Source organism: Molothrus ater, chromosome 1, assembly GCF_012460135.2.
Source record: "Molothrus ater isolate BHLD 08-10-18 breed brown headed cowbird chromosome 1, BPBGC_Mater_1.1, whole genome shotgun sequence".
Classification (NCBI taxonomy): domain Eukaryota; kingdom Metazoa; phylum Chordata; class Aves; order Passeriformes; family Icteridae; genus Molothrus; species Molothrus ater.
The window spans coordinates 105,641,276-105,665,359 of record NC_050478.2 but is presented as its reverse complement, the minus strand read 5'-3'; the positions used below and the strand labels follow the sequence as shown (position 1 = coordinate 105,665,359).

Below are 24,084 nucleotides of genomic sequence, written 5' to 3'. Positions count from 1 at the left end.
CAGATTACTTATAAGAAAGTACAGCAGTCTAGAAAAATAATGGAACTAATATCAAATGAGATGCAAGACAAAATGATTGATATTGATTTTGATTGTGAATAGTTTCCTTAAAAAAACATATTGATGCTAAAAGGGAATATATAGAAGATTCTCTACAGAAATGAGCATGCAAATGATCATCTTGATTTCAAAAACAAAACTGCAAAATAAACAATATCATAAAATATTAATATCTGAGTTACATTCAGTTGGTGTCTGGGCACAAATGGTGTTCCCCAGGGCTCAGTGTTTGGGCCAGTCTGTTTAATATCTATATTGATGATATGGACAAGGGGGTTGAATGAGATTGGGTCAGCTGGTCAGAACACAGTGCTAATAATGCCAAGGTAGTACATTCAAACTCCATATGGGCCATTCCCTGGACTTGATGATCCTTATGGGTGCCTTTCAACTCACAGTATTCAGTAATTCTGTATGAGAGCACCCTCGGGCAGCTTGCAGGTGACAGAGGGCAGGAAGGCTCTGCAGAGGGATCTGGACAGGCTGGATCAATAGGCTGAGGACAACGGTTTGAGGTTCAATGTCGGAACCCAGGACATCCCTTTGGCTGTCCTGGACTGCCAGGACCCCCACCAGGGGTCTCAGAGACCCTGGCACAGAGCCCAAAACGCCTGTGGTTTTGATTATGACCCGTGGAGCAAGTTACCAACCTTAGATGAAGATCTGCAAGCCATGACAGTTTAAGTAGAATGATAGTGAAGTTATCACAGGGTGAAAAAGTAGATTTTTGGGGTTTCTAGAATGGGAGTTCAGGGGGCAAGATGGAGGGATCTGGGCATGTCCAGCCTTTCTCCTTCTTCTTCTTCTTGGCCTCCATCTTCTGCTGTGATGTTGGCACTGTTAGATTGGTTTAGAGTAGAAGCTCACTGTCTAACATAGGTGACAGGTGTTGGAAAGTAATTGTAAACATTGTATATGTAATTTTTAGTATAAAGACATAACACCACCCTGGGGGCAGGCAGAGTGCCTGACTGTCTTGCTGAATGGACCTCGGCTGGACAGAAGAAAGAATTTCATAGATAAGATACAATAAACAACCTAGAGACCAAGAAATGAAGAGCTCTGACTCCTTCTTTGAATGCCGGGGCTGGGAAAACAGATTTTCTAACTTTTCTCGGGGTCACTGTGACCAGCGAGAGATACCGAGAGTTCAACAAAACAAAGTGCCATGTCCTGCCCTTGGGTCACAACAACCTCCAGCAGAGCAACAGGCTTGGGAAGAGTGGCTGGAAAGCTGCCTGCTGGAAGAACACCTGGGGCTGTTGGTTGATGGCTGGCTGAACACGAGCCAGCACATGCCCAGGTGGCCAAGAAGGCCAATGCCTGGCTTCCACCAGAAGTCACGAGGCCAGCAGGACCAGGGCAGGATCATCCCCCTGTAGTCAGCACTGGTGAAGCCACACCTCGAGTCCTGTGTACAGTTCAGGGCCCCTCACTACAGGAAGGGTGTTGAGGTGCTGGAGCGTGTCCAGAGAAGGGCAGCAGAGCTGGTGAGCGCGAGTTCTGTGGGAAATGGGAGCTGGAGCTGTTTAGCCTGGAGAAAAAGAGGGCCAGGAGGACCTCACTGCTCTCTACCATTACCCGACAGGAGGCTGTAGCCAGGTGGGGATTGGTCTCTTCTCTTGGATAATAAGTGACAGGACAGATGGAAATGGTCTCAAGTTGTGCCAGGGGTAGTTTAGATTGGACATTGGGATAAATTTCTTCACTGAAAGGGTGGTTAGGCATTGGAATAGGTTGCCCAGGGAACCTATTCAGCATCCCTGAAGGCATTCAAAAGACACATGGATGTGGCAGTTGGGGACATGGTTTAGTGGTGAACCTGGCAGTGCTGAGTTAATGATCGGTCTCACTGATCTTAAAGGTTTTTTCAGACTAAATGATTCAATGCTGCTATGATTCTATTCCATTATTCTATACAGTTTAAGTCAATATATTCAAATGTCATCCATTTCTGCATGACACTCATCTTCTTCAGGGTACATCCCACAGAAACTACTTCTCCAACCACCTAAGACAAGATAATTACTGGAATAAGCTCTTGCTTTTAGTTTCTCACAATCCCTTCTACTCAAAGCAAAGCCCTGCAAGAGCCTTGAGTCTGGATGTGCATTTGGACATTAAAACTACAAAACACCTCTGGGTGTCACAGCATACAAAATCTAGAGTCAAAATGACTCAAATGCACCACAACAATGCACAGAGAGAAAGGGGAATGATTTCAGAATCCTAAACAGGAGGTACACCACAGGGTTCAGAAATCTTTTTCAACCAGAACACAGACCACCTTAGCACTACATAGGCTGAGATGGTGTTTGTAAAAAGCTGATGATTGCAGATGGTGGAATGTAACCCATACTGCAAATATGGGCATTCTGATGTATAAAAACAATACTTGAGAACACTTCACCATGAATGCGGCCAAAGATAACAAGATAACCCAGAGGTAGACTAAAAAAAAAAAAAAACCAGACTAAAATCAAACACATTTCTCTATCTTTTTACTTATTTCTTTATCACAGTCAGTGGAATTTATTTATAGCCACACTACAGCTCACAATCACAGGTTTAACTATGTATAGTCTTCAAAGAAGGTTTAAAGCATCAGAAATGCATTTGTTTTTTTTCTTTGATTGGTAATATCATCACGAGCTGCTCAGCTGATTTCTGAAAACACAACAGCAACATCCTACAATTAATGCTATCATAATTTCACAAGAATGCTGACAGAAATTCTCTGCTATATCTTTTTTTCTCCAAAAAAGGAGCACTTCCATAGCTAATATTCTTATTATCTGTGATCACAGTCATCTGCAAATATATTTTATACAAGTAGTGAGATCTGAAAAAAATTAGGTAAGCCTCTCTTTCATGCTTTTGCCTGCTTTTTTATCTTTGCCTTTATCTTACTCTTTTGCAATATACTCTGGAGAAAAGAAAAACATGTTAGTCTTACTTTCTCAATTAAAAAAAGAGGTTTAGATTAATAACTTGTTTATTTATATGTGTATTTGTCTCTTCTTGTCAAAAACTTTTGAATCTGGCCACCCTCCACTCATCTCTAATCTGCTTTGATTTAACAACAAGGGACAAAGGCTACATTTCAGTGCAGCTGTCACAATTCCAACAGCTTTAAGTTTACAGCAATATTCAAACCAGCAGCATGTTTTCATCCCCTCCTCTACAGAATGTTTTTACTTTTCTCCTCATTAGGCTCTTTCATCTTACAGTACCAGCACACATCTCCACATAAGGTCAAGTAGCAAACTATCCAGCTTTGCCCAGCTAAGAACAAAAGCCAAACTAAACACCTGCTAATAAGAGAACTGCTTTATGCTGAAGTCACAGTGCTCAATGAACGCAGTTCAGCTACAGAAGCTTTGCATGAAGCCTCCTCTAGTTTGCAGCAAGTACAGACTTGATGCATCCATCTAAAGTTAGACTTGCTCATGGAGCACGATTGACTGACTCACAGGTTTCAACAAATAGTTTATTTTAACTGGAAAGGCTGTTATCAGCTGGCTACAAATTTGCAAGCTGCCTCTATCAATCCAGAATTGTGTGAAGCAGCTGTTTTTACCACATACACTCTACAACTTCCCAATAAAGATGAAAATCTCAAATAAGAAATTTAGGCCACTGAAAGAAGGTAACAGAAAAACATCCTGTAAAAAAATTAAGAAACCCCTTGCCAGTTCTAACATGGCATCCAATGAACTAGTGAGGCAGAGAATGATAAACAAAGCTAACAGGTCACTTAGAGAGTATTATTACAACATGGAAAATGGTTTCCTTCCTGTCTCCTCCACAAACTGCAGAGAAGTGTAAGCACTCATGGGTGAAACCTGCCCGTTTGGGGTTTGGAGCACATTTGGTCCCCAAATTGTAAGGCTATCAGCAGTTGTGCTGCTTTTGGAACACCTGCATATTTCTTACCATTATGTATTACAGATGCACTGTGCTATTCACAAAAGTAACTTCACACTCTCCTGTGATAAGTGGCATCTTTTCAAATACAAAAGTTAGGGTGAGACTACCATAGAAGTTTCCCAAAACTATCCTGCGTTTTTAACTTCTAAAACCTTGCTGCTACCACTCTCTTTTCATTCTAAGGTGGGGAAAATGACTGGACCTGCAATAAGAGGGAAAAAAATGTGACTTGCTGGTTAGCTCTCAAACTTGCAAAAAGTCCATTTCAAAAACATTTACAAGAATGAGATATTCACTGAATCACTTGCCTTAGTCTGAATAACAAATGTGGTTTTCATGTAAACAGTGCTGTCACCAAAACAATGACAACCATCACACATCTGCCAGCATTTGTCACAAAACTGAATAAAACAGACCAAGTGTCCTTAGAAAGGGCTGTGATAACTGATGGTTTGATACCCTAAGAAAATGAGTTATCTGCATTGCAAATCCATTTCACAAAGGTGACCTGGTCAATCCCCATATGGAGAGTAGAAGCAGTATCAGCCTTTAAATTCACTTCACTTCTTCCGTTTCAGGAGCCAAGTGGCAAAGTCACACACACTAGATGGAGCCACTTGCCTCTTCCAGCCACAAAAGCAGCCAGAAAACTGGCCCTAAAAGGGACATAAAGAAGGTATGAAGAAAAAAGGATAGTCTCAAATAAAACCAAGTACTTATGACAAATTGCTTACCTAGCTGGACAAGATACTGAATAGTTAAAAGTATCATATTCTCCACACTTAGCAGCTGACTGCTGGACAAGCCCAAGAGATCCAAATCCTTGTTTTCCAGCTGTGGAATCTTGTAGCAGTTCACCAGTAAGGGACTTACAACAATATCACCAACATTTCCATAGAAATAAGGTAAAGTGCCATAGCCTATGATAAAACAAACAAAACCCCCACAGAAATTCATAAAATTTGCCATTACATGAAATCTTGCACAATAATACATTTCCAAACATTTTCTTAAAGCTGTCTGGCAAAATACATTGCACCAATGACTGCTCTTGGCATTATAATAGCTTACAAAAATAAATTATAGGCCAGGGATCCTCTGCTGCATTTTACAACAAGTGATCACATACATTTGCAAGAACTAACATTAACTGCATGATATCCAGCAGGGTAATAACTATTGTTATCCAAATAGAGATGAAAATATTATCTGTTTGGGTCTTACCCTGACCTTTAAATACAGATTCTCCATAATATAGTGTACAAAGAAGAAAAATCAATTAAAGCAAAAGTACATTGATCTTAACATTATAAAAGCAGGATAAGTCACATCAGCATTGATTCAACCACTGTGGTATTGCTGTGATTGATTTCACTTTTTTTTGCCACCTCCCCATTCTGTTTTCATAAACAGGTAAAATAAACATTGACAACTAAACATGCTATTCTGTAAGGTAAAGCACATGAGCACAGGCTAACTCCTCTTTTCCTTCAGAATGTTTTTCATTTCAAAAGAAGCATTTCCACAGAGATTTTGCCAAATCCATCCTTTTGGGTACATCTGGTTCTGTACTATTAATAGGACGCTGTTTCTCAGGGCCACTAACAGTTTAGCCTAACTGAGGACTTAATGGCAGCTCTCCAAGAGCCTAAGGGCTGCATTCAATTTGCACTTAAGCTGATGGCTGTAGGCACTCTCATCTTTAATAAGGAAGTGTTTCTCTGAAAACCATTAGAGCACCGCGCTAGAGCTTTATAATCGGCTTCCAGAAACAACGCTGAGCAAAACAAACCAGAAGCGTAACCCTATCCTTGACAGATTTACTGGTGTACATGGCCCTGTTAATTCTCCAGGAGCTGTGTGTATTAAAATTATCTGTGCAAGTCAGGACTTGGAGAACTTCTCCATTCCTTCATGTAAATGATTCCACAGACTGTTTTGACAAGCATGTTCAATTGACACTGAAGCTACTTTATATGACCATCTATACTATATTGGACCTAAATAAAATATAGAGTGAAAAAAAAATTCACTCATGAAAAATTTGGCAGCACTAGCTGACCCATCTATTTTAATGTATTATGCCCAAATAGCTCAGGTTGAAAGGCATATTCACATTAAAAGTCATACTCTTAATAAAATGTCTTCCTAAGGGTTAACAAAGTACTTTATACACCTAAAGGATTTTAAAAGCCTGAAGCCTGATCTGTTATCTCAATTGCTTACAAGAACTATGGACTATAAATGACCAAAAGTTAGTATGATTTACTTCTGTTTAGTCAGTGCAAATCAATTTTCTGGTTCTCATGTAGAATTCTGGGGCTTCAAGATCTGAACTATAAATGCTGCAGGAAATATTTGCTTGGTTTATAAGTTGTTTATACCAGAAAGCTATTTTCATTACTTGGAAATTGTTCTCTCCCTGGGTTTTACAAAAATCTTATTTGTATAAAACTTAGATTTGGCCAGTGGTTCTGCATAAATTTGACCTAGTGGTGACCTGTTTGCAAATCAGGTTCTCCAGAAATTGCCTGACTCTCAGTTTTAAATATTGAGCAACTAAAGGAAATATCTGTGACAAACCAACTTTGTATTGTACTGAATGCCAGAACCAACAAAAAGAAATAAACCCCTCTTTGTCCTGGGGAGTATGTGTTAGTACAAAATGCAGCATTTGATTCCCCAGTGTAAGACTTACCTATCAGAATTACTGGTCTGACTCCCGAGTTATTCAGCAGGTTTTCAGGAACTATTACAGTCTCCCCTGCTGGGATGGGTTGAGGCTGTAAAATTCCAGTTAACATGGATTGAGGAACTGGGACTGACAAAAGAGGCTCTATAAAGTAAAGAAAAGAGAGACTTCCATTACTAAAAGGCTCATACTGTGATTTGGCCTTATGAACAAATAAGAAAAAAATTACTGCAAATCACTAACTGTAATAAAATTCAAAAGGTCTCTGCATTTCCTGCTATAGTTTTAAGTAATTTAAATGAAGAGCCTATATCCTCCTGTAGCCCCATCCCTAAAATAAAACTTTTTCTGGCCACTGTATTGTTGGTGAGAATGAGAGAGCAAAACACAGGTTTGAATATGCATCTTTAAACAATGCCAAGTACTAAGCCAAAAGGCCACCCCCCAATACTGCCTCTCAATACAAGGGAAGAAACTGCTTCAACTTCTGACCTAGAATATATGTAGATAAGAAAAATAAAAGCAGGCCAAAATCTCAAAGTTGCCCTTTGATAGTTGCTACAAGGATAAAAATCAGGCTTTACTCATGAAAGAGCAGCAGCAGCTTTCATAAATAAAGGAAGCCAAGTGCAAGAATTTTGTAATCTGTAATCAGGTTTCAGAGTAAGGCCTGCTTCACAAGTTTCTTAGGCTTCATTTGGTGGTTTGCAACCACTTTTTCGAACCATGCCATCAATAGAAAAACATCAAAGTCAGGATGAATGAATGCATACCTGAATGTTTTACCAGGGGAAGCTGTCTATCCAACAGAAAAAAGTATTACTAAAGCCTCATAGAAAATGGAATACACAACAGAGGTAGCAGATTAGTGGAGATAAACTCAATAAACAGGGGAGAATGCCTTATAACATGTCTCTTCAGCAGGTTTCTGAAGATAGAAACCGACAAAAGCTGCAATTTGAGGTGTTCAGAAAAGCAGGCCTGCATTACCATGTAACCCTTCTTCCTATGATGAATATCTCTGAAAATAATTCCAAAACATCTTAAAACCAAGTTCTCAAGAGCAGAGTTAAAAAAGCATTGTGCATATTGATGAATGGCTTTTTTCACTCCTTGGATGCTTATTCTTTCACTCTATAAGAGAAGAATAAATAACTCTTTATTCCCCTTTAGAAAATATGCTAAATCTCACGACTGAAAAGTACTCAAATAGGGAACAGTTTTATTAACAGTTATGAATAAAGAGGTATCTACATGGATATCGATGAGTACTTGTAATTAATTCTATTTCCTGCCATGATATTAAACTCGAACAGCTTTTCCACACATGACTAACATTTGGTCTCACTTTCTGCTTTTAACTGAAGATCATCTAGTGTATCAGTATCAGTGTCCTTTGTTAGGCCAAAATTATATAAAGCTGTTTTTCCCATGCAGAAACGGAGTGTACAGGTTCTGTAGCATCCCACACCACACTGAAACACAACAGTCAAGGTGAAGGCTAATGAAAAATCCTTGAAATATATTCATATATCCATACACCTGCACAATTTTAGAACAACTGAGTTACAGTTGGGGGAACCATGGATTTATTTTAGCTTTATAGTTTTAATAATATTATTTGCCTCTTCCTTTCCTCGTTCTCCCCCAGCAGTTTTACTTCCCCTGTGTCGCATCTTAGATTACAACTACCAGGACCAAGCATCCTGTGTGCTTTTTGGGAGCATGGTGTACTTAAATACTCCATGGTGTGCTTAAATACTTCAACAAGATCAGTTATGTTTGCTGTGCAACATGTGAGAGGTGCAGCACAGGGCTGCTGGGCTGGCTGAATTCACGTTTTAACAAATGAAATCTCGGTGTCATTCAAGTTTTACCTGTTCTTGTCGAAGGTCGGATCGTAGGAACAGGTACTGCTAAACCAGGAGGTGGGACTGGGGACCCAGGAGACCATCCTCGGTGGCGTTTCTTTGGTGGTCCAGAGCTGGACATGGATGCTGGAAGGAAAGCAAAAACTAATTGTAAACTTTGTCCTCTCAAATGACCAAATTCCAGCCCACCTTCCATTTCCCATCAGTGTTGAGAGGGTATCACATCGCAAAGCAAAAGAGGCTCATACCTAGATTTACATAAAACCAGACTGTGATGTGAAAAACATTGTTACCTGTTCTAAAATGTCCAGCATTATCATTAATGGTCATGCCAAAAAGCAAATGGATCTGTAAAGACTGAACAGTAGGAACAGCTACAATTGGAAGGAGAACAAAATCACAAATTTCAAGCTCACCATCCAGTGCAGCTTAGAATAAAAAAGCAGAGAGGTTTTCTTTACCTTGATCTCCAGCTGCACAGCCAGGACTTGGAGATGTCGAGTGAGGCATTGGCCGAGAGACTGTAGTACTCAATGCATTATTTCTTCCTCCATTAGCGTTTCCATTAGCAACATCCGTGGCACGCAGTGAAAGAGGAGCTGAGTATAATAAAATACAGAGTGTGTGGCTTGAGACATTCTTAAAAACAAACAAATAAAATAATACAGCCACACACTGATGCAAAAGAACAGGGCAAGATGCGTGACTGAAAAAAAACATACTTCAGGGAAATCATGAAATGCACTCAGCAGAGAAACATGCAGATTGCAAAATCCAAGCCTTGAAAAGGGGTGTCCAGACTTCAAGGTGAGGAGGGATAGGTGGAAGAAAAAAATGCAAAGAAAGCCCCACCAAAATACAATAAGAAGTTACACACACACAATTTTATTGCGAAGTTTTTGATATATTTTCTTACACAGTGTTTTTTTTTTTTTAATATACATCACGAATTCAGTTTGTAAAGATTTCTAAGCCACTTGTGTGTACCTACACAATTTCCCCCAGTCATCCCTACGCTATGCACAGTAATTCACTACAGGACTCTCATCTAAAGCCTTAGCAAAGGACACTGGGCAGGGGAAGACAGGGCAGTTTGCTGCAAAGTGTACATGGCCTGAGCATTACTGAGGCAAACCATGCTTAATTTTGCTACCTCTGCCTAAGGTGATTCTCCAGTCCCAGCAAGTCTGACACTCTGGCAGGACCCGCTATATCCACCACAGATGATCACCAGAAGTTACCATCACTCATCATTCTCATTCTTTTTCAGAACTCAGTTTTTGCAGAATCAAAAAAATGGCATAAACTGCCAACATGGAGGCCACTGGAAACTGCAGTTCCTTGCTGGTATCAGGCAGCTTCACAAGGATTTAGCTCCCAAGAACACATTCCAGGAGCAACACCAGGAGATGGTGCAGCAGCTGGCTGATGGCAGCTGCAACTGCAAGTGTTAGAGATGTGGGTATGTAGCTCAAAACAATGCAACTCCCCAGCTGCAGACATCCAAATAAATTCTGGTACAATTGCCAATTACAAAATATGAATCATTTCACTTGCCCATTGTAAGCTCCTCATATCTACTCAGAGTCAATAATTTTGTACAGACAGATATGGTGGGCATGGGTCAGTTACAGAAGTTGTTGAAAAGCTCGGAAGAAATTTCAGTGCAAAATAAAAACACACAAGTATGGAGGGGGAAAGATGTTTTGCACAAAGAACTGTTAATGATTTATTAGATACAACATAATTGTATTATGTACCATAACCAATACCATGTTGTATTAAATAGCAGACGTAATACATCATGTATAAAATGATATATATATGCTCATGTGCATATATAAACCAAATAAATAGATATATTTTCTTATTCAAGCATACTGTCCTGCAATAAGTGTGATGATTTCTTTTTTATTTCTCAAAGATGAACCACCTAAAGTAAAAAACAATCAGATTATCCCAACAGTGTCAGTGTGGGACTTAGATGTTACAGTTGAGGGCTACAATTTATTAAACACACAATACAGAAATAAGCAATTAAAACAGCAGATATATTAAAATTCCTTGAAATGAGACTAAATTCCAGCACATGTATGTGGAGGAACTATAATGGTTAGAAATGCAGAACTGCACCCAACTCTCAGTTACTGAGGCAGGAATCAGTGTGATATCAAGAGGTGACATTTATGCTCTCTTACGGTTAGGAAGTGCAGAGAGAGATATCACTGCACTCCTACCAAGATGTTACATCTGAAAGCCAAGGTGTGGCTCAACCTTGGGGACAGTACTAACTGCAAAAATTTCTGTGCCAAAGACTGCAAGAATATGAGAGTTCTGGAGAGTGCTAGCGAATGTTTTCCTTTCCCTTTTCCACCAAAAAAAGAACACTCTCTTTTCTTAGTTGTTAAGCTGATTATTCCCTTGGCTCTCAGATGTTTTGGAAAGCAAAGCCATACCTGCAGCAAATGCCTTTCCTACGAGCTGTACTGACAGAGCCAGAGGTTTCACAATGTTCTTGTTCCGGGATGGGTCTTGCGTTCCACTTAAGTTAACAGCAGCAGAAGATGATTTTGCTGGACTGAACACTGAAGAATCTGAGAACAGAAGTTGTTTAATTAATGATTAAAATTTACATATATATATATATAATTTTTTTATTGCATACACATTTATCAACACTCATCTCTGCATAAATTGCAAACAATTTTTTTACACTCCTAAGAAATTACCATGTATCTTTCAGGAGTTTTAACACTTAACTGGGTGTTTCTATAGAATCTTATAATCCACTGAACCCATGACTGATCTCTCCCACAGTATTTTGCACTCGCACACACTCAAAAAATATTTTAACTGTAGAAAGGGTTATCTCATTGCTCCTCAAAATAGCCTCATGGGATAGGCAAGTAAATGCAGTTTCCTCATGGTTCACATGAGGAAGCTAAGACGAAGAGCTTATGGAACTTGCAGCCAGCAAGCATAGGGAATAAGCACTGGAAAAAGTTACCTAAAAGAGGTTGTGGCATCTCCATCACCTGAGATTTTCAACAACAAGCTACTGAATCTCTATCAGACACAGCTAAGCTTGACTAAGGGCAGAAAAAACCACACCCAAAAACATAGCCTCCTTACAGCACTACTGTCTACAAAACTATAAAATGCATATGCTCGTTTATAAATCTGGGTAAAAAATTAAGGGCATTTGACCCCAACCTCTTTGCATAAATTAACAAACTTCATGGAGCATTCTACCACAGCTAAAACCTATAAATCTTATTTTATAGAAGGATAAACTGAAGAACAAACAAATTGAATATTTGCCCAGTATCAAACTGATTCCAAACTTCTCAGCATGTAAATCCCTTTAACATCAGGCATTTCATAGTTGCAATTTACTTCAAGAAAAAATTGGCATTCAGATGCAGATACACTGGCAAATCCAAATTCTTATGACCAGAGCGAAAGAATATTAACTCAGCATCAGTCCAGAAAGTAGTTTGCAACAAGTAGGCAAAGGAGTCTAAGTTCACCTACAGATGTCCCAGTAAAACAGCCAGCTAAAGAAAACAGAAGACAAAGACCAACTTGATCTGCCAAACACATTCACCCTCAGGCCACACACCATTTGGTGGAGGAGGGTGGGAGGAAGCTCTTCTTTGCCAGACAGAGTAGCTGACATGAAGAGCAAACACAGAAGCCTCTGCTGCTGCTGCCCCACCAGAAAATCTTGTCCATGCTCATAGGAAATACACTGAAAGGCTAACAAAATAGACCACTGGGTCTGGGCCCTTGGAGGGAGATGCTGGTCTGCCATTAAATATGATGTAGCAAATATGTAGTGTTAAAAGTTCTTTAAAGTAAACTGTCCAGAAGCTTTGGGGATTTTTTTTTGTCCCCCATCTCTAATTGTAATACATTCTCTTGAATGTTCACATTTTATCTGTGAATGTGGGTGTGGCTGGTATATGTTTAAACACCACTCTGTTACCTAATCAGGACTTATTAAAATACCAGTTATTAAAATTCTTCGTCTTTCTCTTGTAAAGCCTTGTTTCTAGTTGCTTAACATGTGAATTGAATTTTCCCCTCAAGTGTCTGCCCAAACCCATATTTTTGATACTGTCTGCCCATAACTACCTACACATATCTTGTAGAACTCAGAGACTGAACTGCTCACCAGAAACATTTACACAGCTTTTAAAGAAAAAAAGGGATATGAGTTGATGATGAGCTGAAAACAATTTCAGAAAACAACCTGCTAATAAGTAGTCCTGTTTTAAAACAACCTAGAAGCCAACTCGAGTAGAAAGAGCTTTGCAGAATCTAGAAGAGAAAAAGCCAGAAAAGCCCCACATCATAGGTGACACATCAGAATTTATGCCACTGAATAAAAGGTGCTCTCCCCCCTTCTCCCAGTCACAGAGGATTCATGTGTATGTATGTGGCATTATCTTCACCAGGAGATAACAGGAGAAGGAGATGAAAAGGTTTTGACGAGCATGACCTAGGAGTACAAACAGTGACACACAGAAACACCAAGCAGACTGAAAATGGCAGGGAGTGATAAGGAGAAAGCCGTATATAAAAGGTGTATCTATTAACTTGGCAGATACAATAGAAGACAAAGCTGTGTAAATATTAGAATGCTTGTTGCTCCAAATAAACAGGTTCTCATGCATCTGCACAGTTCTCATGCCTGGATCTGGAAGCCAAGGGATCATGCAATGAAATGCAGATGTGTTTTAACCACACTGTCATTTAATTTTACCCAAAGCCCAAAGCATTTTGCTTCCTCAACAGAGACAGGGGCAACCACCTGAGACAAGTGCCTCTGTAAATACTAAGCCATGATTATAGTCTCATATGAATGCCTGTGTTCAGCTTTTGTTTATTACTCCTTTTGACAAACTTTCTAGGTGTAAAAAGTATTTTAACCATCTAGCTTTCTATCTGCATTTCATTCCCTTTAAAGAAACGTAGTTTTGGACATTCATATCAATTAATAACAACTAACAAGTCATTTTCTCTTGTTTTTAATTTTTCAAGAAATAGCACAGACACAAAAACATACAACAGCATAGATGAAGCTGCAATAAAGCAATGAGGAAGAAAGCTCAAACAAAAGCACTTTGTCTACTTGCAATAAATAAATAAATAGATACATGATATTAAGATGCTGCTTCTTTGTCAGTCAATGTCTATTTGATTTATATATTTTCTCCTTTTTTAAGGATATCATTAATAGCTTTCTAGAATAGTTGTGAGGGACTGGTTAGCTCACATACCAAAAACCCACTGTATGCATATGGGGAAATTGCAATTCCAAGTACACCTTTGCGTGCAATAAAATTTAAATAAATAAGGAAATTAGCAAGTAAATAAAATAACATCTGATCCCCTCTCCCTAAAAGGAGATTATTATTCTTTTCCAGACAAATAGCCTAGTTTATATACTAAGCAAACACTTCCCTATAAACATGTCATTGAAGTTTTTTGAGATGCACAAAAAAAATTAATGAAACAAAGACAAGGAGGCACAGAATCAAATAAATTAATCAAAAGACCATTTAATGCTTTTAGATCAATTGTTGTTTTGAGACTGATCTAACCTTCAGCCTCACCTGGGTCTTAATCTTTGCCAAAGCAAATTTTGAAAGGCATCCTCTCCAGTGTAATCTCCACATGGCTCAAGGTAAATACCCAGTTGTTTACAGCATCCCTGACCCAGCAGTGGCTGAGGTAACTTACCACCCCCAATGGTTATCTTTACAGCACTTTCAGCTCCTACCTGTCTGAGTGAACCCTGACTTGTATCCATTAGCTGATCCACCCTCTGGGGTCGTGGACGGTGACACCGAAGGATTTGGCTTAGCAGAGAGGCTAGCAGCAGATGATTGCCTGCTTCTACATTCTGCAAATGAAGCAGCTACAGTACATATTAACAAGGCCTCCTCCCAGCAGCAAAGTTCAGCAACGCGGTGGCGAAAGGCGACAAAACGTTAAGAGCACACAGAGAGCACGTACAACAAACAGCGGCAAATGGCAGCATCCAAGGAAAATAGGGATTCGCAGTTTTGTCAACTTTGTCTTCTAATTAAGAAAACCTCCCTGGGGGCCACTCAGGGGGCCAGGCAAATACAGAGCAGATGCTGCAAAATGGCAAGAGCCCTCGGATCACAGCTTCCAAGAGATTTGAAGGTATTGGACATGTCCCAGAAAACACTCAGAGACTTCTGTGGCACAACCTGTATACAAATGGTCATATGTTGCCCTTTAAAAGGAGAAATTGTGCTGAAACCCAGATTTTGAATATGCTTATACAAACCTTCAGGGAGATCTCAGCGCTGTTAGTGTCTGTCTGGATGAAAACCGAGTTGAGGGAGGAGAAAGTCATGTTGAAAATCACACATTAATCCATTTTTAAAACTGAGATCTAATCAAGATTTGTTTTAGGAGAAGGGTTTAAATGTTTAAAAGCACTCTTCTAATTAGACCTATAATCTAAGTGAAGAGTGAAAGGTTACCAGATGGATGACAGCAATATGGGGACAGGACCTATCAAAGTAATGCCCATGAGGTTGACTTTTGGTTGATTTTCTGAACTTTCGTGGGTGCTCAGAACACTTGCAAGTAGCATATAACCAAAAGTGGAACCAGTATCTGCTTCTTCTACACGTGCATTACTCCCAACTGCATTTACCAGTACACACACCAACTCCAACTGCATGAGTACCAGGGAGGGGTTTCAGAAAAAAAGATTCCAGAAGTAAAATAAGGCTTCCTTTGTCTTTATTTGGAAATTTACTACCAAATTAAATATTTGTGTCATTTTTGTGAAAAATGCTGTTGAAAAGCCACATGCACTCTAAAGCAGCAGTTAATTTTCCTTGTAACAGAGAAAAGCAGCTGAAGCCAAGATCCTTTTGACCCACTAACTGATACAAACTATAATCACTCATACAGCTTGGTGATAACCATCTCTTTCTGGTGTCATGCTGCTATTCACATGAGGATGTGACTCCTCAGATGTCAGTTCTCCTGCAGAGCTTCCCCTCTCCTCACATCAACTTTTTGGAACAACAGGGCCCAGATCAAACTCTGTCTCCACTGAGTGAGACCACAGATGAAAAGGTCAGGTAGTCTGCACATAAACCAGCTTGGCAGACAGTGGGTGGGTAAACCACTCTTTCCTTGAGTCTTTGTATGGTTCTAGCTCCAAAACCCTGCATCCTCCAATAAGAGACCCCCATGGCTACCTTGCCTTGGGGTCACAAATGCACCCTCCTGTAGCACATAATGTCACACATGCTGCTCTGGTAGAGTAAGACCAAGTGTAAAACACTGCAAATGGCAGGAGCACCCAAGTCTTTTCTTTCCCTGAGATCAGTGCCCTGAGCTTTGTTAATCTTACAGCATGCTAGCTATCCTCAGGCATGAGACAGACTGGATTGCACCTGCAAAGATGAATATCAGTGGAAAACCAATGCTGCAGCCCTGGCTGTGTGCTTCAGGCACATAAAAGAATAATCAGACTGAGTAGCCTCTTATCTTCTACCAGGATGGCTGCACACTCTAAGATGGGAAGATCTAGGGCTACCACCAAAAGTATGGGGGGATGAAAGAAGAGTGTTTACAGTCACATTTAACTTCTTTGGCAAAATCCAAACTTCAGTAAGAAATCAGTAAGAGTTCTCCCTTCAAGCAGTTGCTTTTGAATGCATACATTTTCAACAGCAACTTTCAACTTTTCATTCAACATCACCCCTAACAACATGAACCACCCCTAATTGAATGGGCACCTTTATTACCTTTCCAGCAAATAAGGGGTCCCTTTGACAGTACACCTTGGGAGCTTCTTACTAGGTAGTACTTTAAGTGCTTTTGCTTCTTTGGCTGAGTGGTTAGTTTCAGGTTGATATGATTGGAAAACTCTGTGAAGTACCGAAATCCTCTTTCTCCACAGCCTATACAATTCCCAGAAAATCCTGGAAGAAGGAAGCAGAAGATACACAAGCAGATTAAATGTCTTGTACTGTTTGCTAGGAGTAAGGCCATCTAAACCTACCTGCACATCCAGTTCCAGGGGACTGGAAGCCTCCAGCCAGCCAGCTTCTGTGGACACAGCACATGGGTGTCAGTCTGAGCTCTTCTGAAACTCCTACATCTCTTTGGGAAGTACTGACTCATGCCAAAATCCTGCCACCAGTTTTCCACTCTACACAGTGCAGAGAAGGATAACCTCTTGACAGGGGGACAACTCTATGTTGTCACACTAGGAAATTTCCATTAGGAAAAAAAACCCCACATTTTTTCTATATTAAAAAAACCATGGATTCCAAACTGCAGACATCTCTCTCAAAACAGTGGCTAATTCATCAGAGCATTTCATATGACTGAAATTAACATCAAATAAATTTTCCCTGAGGCTTCTTACGTAGAATACTTTCTAAGTAAACTGAACCTTACATTTTATTACAGTCTTGAAAGCAACCACAAGATTTGCATGGCCAGAGTTAGGAGTGCTTTAAAATAGTTTCAAAAACCTATAGCTTCTCAAGAAAATAACCATTTTAGTGACAAAGACTGTTTTTCTGCAACATTTCCAACAAGGCTTCACAGAAAAGGGTGAAATTTTGAGTTGAGGTCTGGAGGACAATCCAGACTAAGAATTCTAAGTAGCCTTGATGTCCAGTGCCATTCACAGCTGTGTTAATGGGAATCTGGCATAATGATGGCAGATTTCATAGAACAAAGCACAGGGTATGTTCTGAAATGGGTCTGCCTTAAAACCTTTGTTGTTTGAATCAGCCCTCTATTATCTAATGCTGAACAATTAAGCCCTGTTGTCTTACTTGTCATGCCACTTATCTCTGACTTGATTTCAACCCTTAATGAAACAGATTTTCTACAGAATATCAATAATGATTTATAAAAGTGCTAGCAGATTAATACCTAGTGGAAATGCTTTATTTTTGTTCATTTGTGGTTTTTTTCCATTTACTAATCAGTTCAAGATCTGTAAGAGAATCAATTTTTCATTCTTGCTACTATTGTTATTTTCCACAATGACAAACACCTTGGAGGATGCTGGCTCCTACACTCACCTGTCAGCCAAAGTAACAGGTTTATGACAAAGATATTCAGTGTTTTTGACAAAATCCCTTATCCATAAAACTCTTAATAATAAGGCCATTGTCTTTAGCCTTACTACACCTCATTATCAGCTTCGATGAGGATGCCAAGATGCAAATCTCTTCATCCTGTTTTTCCTGGGACTGAATCATTCTTCTTTACTCTCTTGCAGCCCACAGGATCTACCAGTGTATCTCCACAGTTTTCAGAAAGAGTAACCAGGGTCTCTCAGAGCTACTGAGTCAGTTCTTTCTTTGCTCACAGGTGACAGTGACAGAAACTTCAGCAATACCAGAGGTGTGAGTCACCAGGCTCCTTAACAAATGAGACCAGAGAGAATGGATGGATGGATGGATGGATGGATGGATGGATGGATGGATGGATGGATGGATGGATGGATGGATGGATGGATGGATACAAAGCTGGAATGGAGGGGGAGGCTTACCATCAAAGACAGGCAGTACCACATTTAATCAGGTTTAAACACCATCTGCCTATCAGTTCTTATTGGTCAGCTCCTGACACTTCCCCAGCTTAGCAGGGGAGAAGCTCCTCTGAATCCTGAAGTGTACCCTGTTATCCCAAATCCCCAGTCATACCAGTGAGGGCACATCACACCACAGCCTCTATCCAACTCAGGCCAGGGGCATTTCTGCCTTAGGCCCAAAGGTTTGCTATGTATGGATTTATCAAATGGATTTAATGGAGACATAAAGTTAAAGCACAAAACAAAGCTGTTTCCAATAGTTACACAAAATATTGGTGGTCTGCACCAGAATTTGAGCATTGCAGGTAAATCAGGGTATTTATCCTTTGTTGTAATTTCTTTCCTGTTGAAAGCTCTTTCTGAATATATCCTAGGCAGAACAATGACTGGAGGCAGAAATGAAAGAGTAAATTCAAAATAGGCTAAAGGAGCCAAAATACATTAAATCACTTCTACGACCTTGTTAAAATGTGTACCAGTTGTGACCCAGGCAGGAAATCTAGGTGTACATAGGCCTGTCTTCAATTACCAAGAGGCATTGTTGTACTAAGATTTTAAACTTCATAAATGTAACAGATTATGACATAATTGGGAAAGGTAGGGCTGGGTGTCCCTATGTGTTGGTTTTTGGGAAGCAAACTGCTCCCAAAACTTCTACTGAGATCAATGATCCTGGTGAGGCCAAGGGCAGAAATCATCCCTTAATTAAAAAAAAAAAACCAAAACATAATATAGTTCATTTTCAGTACTTGCATGAGCATATTTCTTCTTAAATGAAAATGCTGTAAGCTCCAGCTGAGATAAACAGAATATGGATAGCTCACATTTAGAATGCCAGGGCTGCAATTGACTTCTGCCCACACAAAAATCTGGGAGATTCAATTGTGATTAATTGTGGAATCAGGGACTTGTTTTAAAATGGGCTTTTAAGGCAGGTTCATCTACAGATTTGATTTAATGAAGTCAGTCCTCTCCTCAACATATTTCTAATAGAAGGTCATTAGCTGAAATGACATTAGATAATTTTCAACTGGCTTTTTTTTCCTCTGAATTATTATGGCACAAAGGAAAAAAGATCTCTTACCTAAAAGTGCATTTTTCCCATGATCATCTGGCAAAAACCTCTTGTCAACAGCGCAGACTAGAATGTGCTCAGGAAGGTTGGGAGATTTGGCTCCTACTAACAGGAAGCCTGCTGGGATATCAATTTGCTCCATGCACAGAGATACCAACCGTAAATCCTTGCCTGCTTGACAAAAACCTACAGAACAAAGCAAAACAAATGATAACTCTTCAGAAGAATTCATTTAATTCTCTTTGTTTGATCAGTTGCAAAAGCAAATGGCCTTCACAACTTGATGCTGTAACTGGAGTTTTCATATATCCTTTTTAAGGAAATAGAGGAAATTGAGATAGCATCCCACCAGAACCACTAGCTGAGAGTTTCAGAGGCAATAGACAACATTATTTTAAATATACATATTTAAACATATACAGGCACAAAAGAAATTTAAGTGCCCAAACATTAGACATCAAATGGCTCCAAAATCCAATTTTTCAAAAACAATCAAAATAAGAGGATAAGGTTGTGATTTAATAACAGAAAGTAGCTCTTAAAAGATGCCAAAGATTATTTTTTCTTTGCCAAACTTCAGTCTACAGTTTTTTCAAGAGAAACTATTTTGTCTTAGTTGCTTGCAGAAGGCGAGCATTGATACATAAACACCATTAATACAAAAGAATGATAAAAATTGATGATGAAAGTTTAGTAGTGGCTACTAAAAATCATTTTATTACATTAAAATAATTAAATATCTAATTTTTAAATCCTCCAAACATTTTAGAAGTTCCAGCAAATAAATAATTCACTAGTTTTAGACATGTGAATCATGTTTTGCTACGTCTCCAGTTGAGTCTCTGAAGTCTCAGTGGACTGCAGGACATTCAAGTCCCCAGTTAAGTCTTTTCCCCACTCAAATACACATATGCCCACAAAATAAGGACATAACATTGCCTCTTGGGCTTCTAATCAGTGTAGAGCTAAAGCAGCAGAAGTGGGCAAAAGTGGGGACCTGAGAGAGTTTCTGCTGTTCTATGCCCTGCAGTGAGCAGGTAGCAGGCTGGGTCACACAAAAAGCATAGCAAGGCAACCCAGAGCAGTGTCCAGGCTAAATAAACAATAAATAAAGGAAATCACAATCACAAGAATCAAGATTACTGTTAAATTTGAAACTACTGCAATAGCTATTAATACCTATTACTTACACTTCATTTAAAATATTACTCATGTAAATATTATTTATTGTCACAGAAATTTTAAGAAAAAAAATCCTGGAGAAAGACCTTGTGTAAGCATGTGGTAACACAATGTGATCACAGCTTAACCAAAAGCCACCTCAGCCATTATTGATACATATGTCTGTGCTCTTAGCTCCTGGGCCAAAACCTATAGCAACTTCAGCAAAAATTATGGAAGTTATTGGGTTTTGGTTTTATCTCAGCACTGTAGCAGGCACAGAGCATGTGCAAAGTGGAATGCACAGAATCAGCTTGCATGAATTTCCTCACAAGCAGCAGCTTGCTGAAAACAGGGTCCAATACAGGTTCAGTCTTGTGCCTACACTCACAATCTGCCAAACCAGTTCTTGGCTGAATGGTTTCTTCACTTCTTCAATCACCTCAGTTCCAGCAGCAGCTCATGGAAAGCTAGCTTAAATTCACCCCTCACACACTTGCTTTTTCCAGGCAATGAATTGAATTAAGCTCCTGAAGTTTTCATGTATGAATCAGTGGATCATATCAATAACTTACCAATAAAAACTTACATATGTTTTAAGAGAGAAGTATTAAATCTGCATATTTAAAGCACAATTAGTTCTTTTCTGATTAGGTGTCATTTGATTTTAATCTGTTAAATTCTTCTTAAGGCATGTTCTCTAAAAACATATTGATCATAGTCAAATAGAAAGCCAGGTACCAGGCTAAGTATTATCTAGACTTTTTGATGTAATTTAGAAAGAAAGTCTCAGACAAACCCAGGAGAAAAGTCCCTTCCATTCAAAATAAAGTTTGCTTATTCAAATGTTAATGTCACTTAGGTATTAAATCCAGAATTTTCGAAGCTGGCCTTAAATATTTAGGCATTCAGCGAAATCTGAGTAGTTGACATGCTTAGAAAATACCACTTTACATCTAGATTTAAAGCAGAAAAATTGCCCACTGCTGACAATGTGGGCAAACAGGAAATCTGTAGATAAGGATTATGAAACAGCAAGTGCAGTAAGATTTCAACACAGACTTAAACCCATGCTTTACACAATTAGCTTCTAGCCCAGTCTCTACCTAAAAATGTTCCGGAAATGCCCAGAAGCACAAATGGTGCTTCTCCAACAGGAGAAGGCTTTTGAAGGAATTGCTAGCAATAGCAATACTGGCACAAGCAAGGTTGTCAGTGTTGTTTTGTGTCAATACAGACTTGTTTTCTGAAGGAGCACACAACATTGAGAAGTGTGAATATCACATGAGAAGCTTTGGGCCGCTTGAGGGTTTTGCTGTCCCAGTGAAGTGAAGTGAAGCAGCACTCCACGACACCCCAGGTGAAAGAAAAGACTCAGATTTATCTGGGCTATGTGCAAAACAACTTCAGCTATGCTTCGAGCAGCGGTGTGTCACCATTCTGCATCAGTCCCCAAGGGAGAAGCTACAGGAGAGTCCTAAGAAAAAACATCTTAACAAGTTTACAAGCACAATTCAGTAACTGCCTGCTATCATGGGAACAGCAGCCTCTTAGCTGAGAGGCTGTAGATCTTAATATTTCCCACCATTTAGAATATGTGGGACTGGACTGTAGAAATGCTGTATCCTACTGGATCTGCAAGCAGTACCTATGATTCCCACCCCCAGTATCATCTCTTACTCAGTCAGTGCTCCCAGACCCCTTGCACTCTCCCCATTCTCCCTCCTTTCACAATCTCCTTTGGCATCCTCCTGGCTTTGGCTGGCGACATCTCTGGATCACAGAGGTATGCACGGGCAGACTGGCTGGCCAGCACATGCCTCTGGGATGTTCAGCCTGTGAGAGAGCTATAATTACCCTGCTGCCCCAGGGGACTTAAGTTTGGGGACACCGATGTCATCCAACCAGCTCCTGAACTTCACAAATCTTGCTGAAATTCACTGCCTTTATAATTCACTACCAGAAACGGCAGAAAGCAGCCACCAGCTCAGAGCTCACAGGCGACTGCCAAAACCTCGTTTTCTGAGGTGGTGAGATAATAAGCAGGGCTGACACCGAATGGTTTCCTCTGGCTCCCCTTCTGAGAGGGAACGGGATCCCGATGGGTGGGCAGGGAGAGAGGCAGCACAGACAGACCCCCAGAGCCTCCAGGAACTCTTCTCTTGCTCATGGAACAGCTGCCACAGGAGAAGCAGGGAGGGCTGCAGAGCCTGGCCAGCTACAGCTGGGATTTACTTCCACCAGGAGATAGGGAGAGGATGCAAATCTGCCCCTGTGCGGTAAAAGGTTTGAATTTTCCTTCAAAGACATGCAGATGGAAAGAGCAAGCGCCCTTCATTATCCTTCTTTGCCTTGACTTTAAGGCCTGAAAAGCACTCTTTTAAGTTTCTGCTGCTTTTTGAAACTGAATGAGGAAATTCCACCCAAAACACATTGATTTGGAAGCAAGTAACTGTGGGGAGATGAAGGGGAGATTAACCCTCTCCCTGTTACATTGTCTTTTTCTAACTACCAAGCACCACAGAGACCCCAACCTTATTTTCTTTTCTGTTTTGCCTGATTTTTGCATTGGTAATTAATTATCTGTTAGAAATAATAATTTCCACATTAGGAAAGACAAGACATAGTGTCTCAGTACTAGATGAACTTGTGCTGCCAATGTGTAAGACTTAGAACATTTAAAATTCATTTACATTTCATAGCTATTCATTTATAACTGTGCTGGCACCTACACTTCTATGTCAAACAGCAGTAAAACATTTCCTCTAAAGAAGAAAGAACAGCACTTTAATTTACTTGTGTACCTTTTATGAAAATCCTAGTACAAAGAGAAGAAAACATGAGTCAGTAAACCAAACCAACTCCTTTTTGTGAAATATTTTATCGACATGTAACTGCTGAATTGCTAAAAAAAAAACCCCAAAACCAAAACAAACAACATGTTCTTACAGGATCTCAGCTTTGTTTCAAATAAGGAACAGAGGAACAGGCACTTACATTTCAATTAAAGATTTGCAAATACCAGGAGCACTCACCAAAAAGTTAAAATATTAACAGCTTTTACAGACATCTGCATTTCTCTGCATTAGTTTTTGCTTCTGAGAAGCATATTTGCATTCTCCAACATCACTTCATTTAAAGTAACCCAGTCCCATCTTCCTGAAAATGTATCCCCACGGCTGTCAACGACTACAAGTCCTAGAATCTTCTCAAAAATTAAAATTGTATCTGTCTTCCCTTTCCCCACCGTAAGAAGAGGTAGTTTCCATGTGGGGCACCAGCCCCTTGTTGCACTGTAATAAATGGGGTATTTGCATAAGGAATTAGCTTCCAGGAATTACATATGAATTAGGGGTCACTGTCACTCGCTATTGTAACCTCACAGTAACTGATCAGGTGTTAAGTACCTGCTTACCTAATTGCTTCTGAAACTGCCTTGGCCTTTCTTTAAGCATCAGGTAAATTGAGGATTTGCTAACAAAAGAAAGGTGATACTATTGTGTTTCCCACAGCTTGCATAGAATGTTATTCCACAAATGAGAAGCAGCCTCTTTCAAAGCTACAGCAAGCCAGCGGTTCAGAACAGCTTCTTGATAATGCAAGAATTTTGTTGACTATTTGAGATACCCATATGAAAACAAATAAATTACTTTTCTTGAAACCCTATTTTCATGGA

At 39.7% G+C, this 24,084-nt stretch overlaps 1 protein-coding gene across 2 annotated transcripts in view; it reads right to left on the bottom strand.

Annotated features, from left to right (window-relative positions):
- Positions 1 to 24,084, bottom strand: part of GREB1L (GREB1 like retinoic acid receptor coactivator) — a 131,851-nt gene that overhangs the window by 33,965 nt on the left and 73,802 nt on the right. The window contains exons 5-12 of one of the 2 annotated variants that reach the window (XM_054514015.1): positions 19,257 to 19,433; positions 16,362 to 16,538; positions 14,342 to 14,464; positions 11,010 to 11,147; positions 9,015 to 9,152; positions 8,560 to 8,679; positions 6,689 to 6,826; positions 4,725 to 4,910 (exon numbers count right to left, since the gene is read on the bottom strand). In XM_054514015.1, coding sequence (XP_054369990.1) covers positions 4,725 to 4,910; positions 6,689 to 6,826; positions 8,560 to 8,679; positions 9,015 to 9,152; positions 11,010 to 11,147; positions 14,342 to 14,464; positions 16,362 to 16,538; positions 19,257 to 19,433 — 1,197 coding nt within the window. The remainder of the gene's footprint in view (positions 1 to 4,724; positions 4,911 to 6,688; positions 6,827 to 8,559; positions 8,680 to 9,014; positions 9,153 to 11,009; positions 11,148 to 14,341; positions 14,465 to 16,361; positions 16,539 to 19,256; positions 19,434 to 24,084) is intronic. The other variant, XM_054514016.1, reaches the window with a different exon arrangement.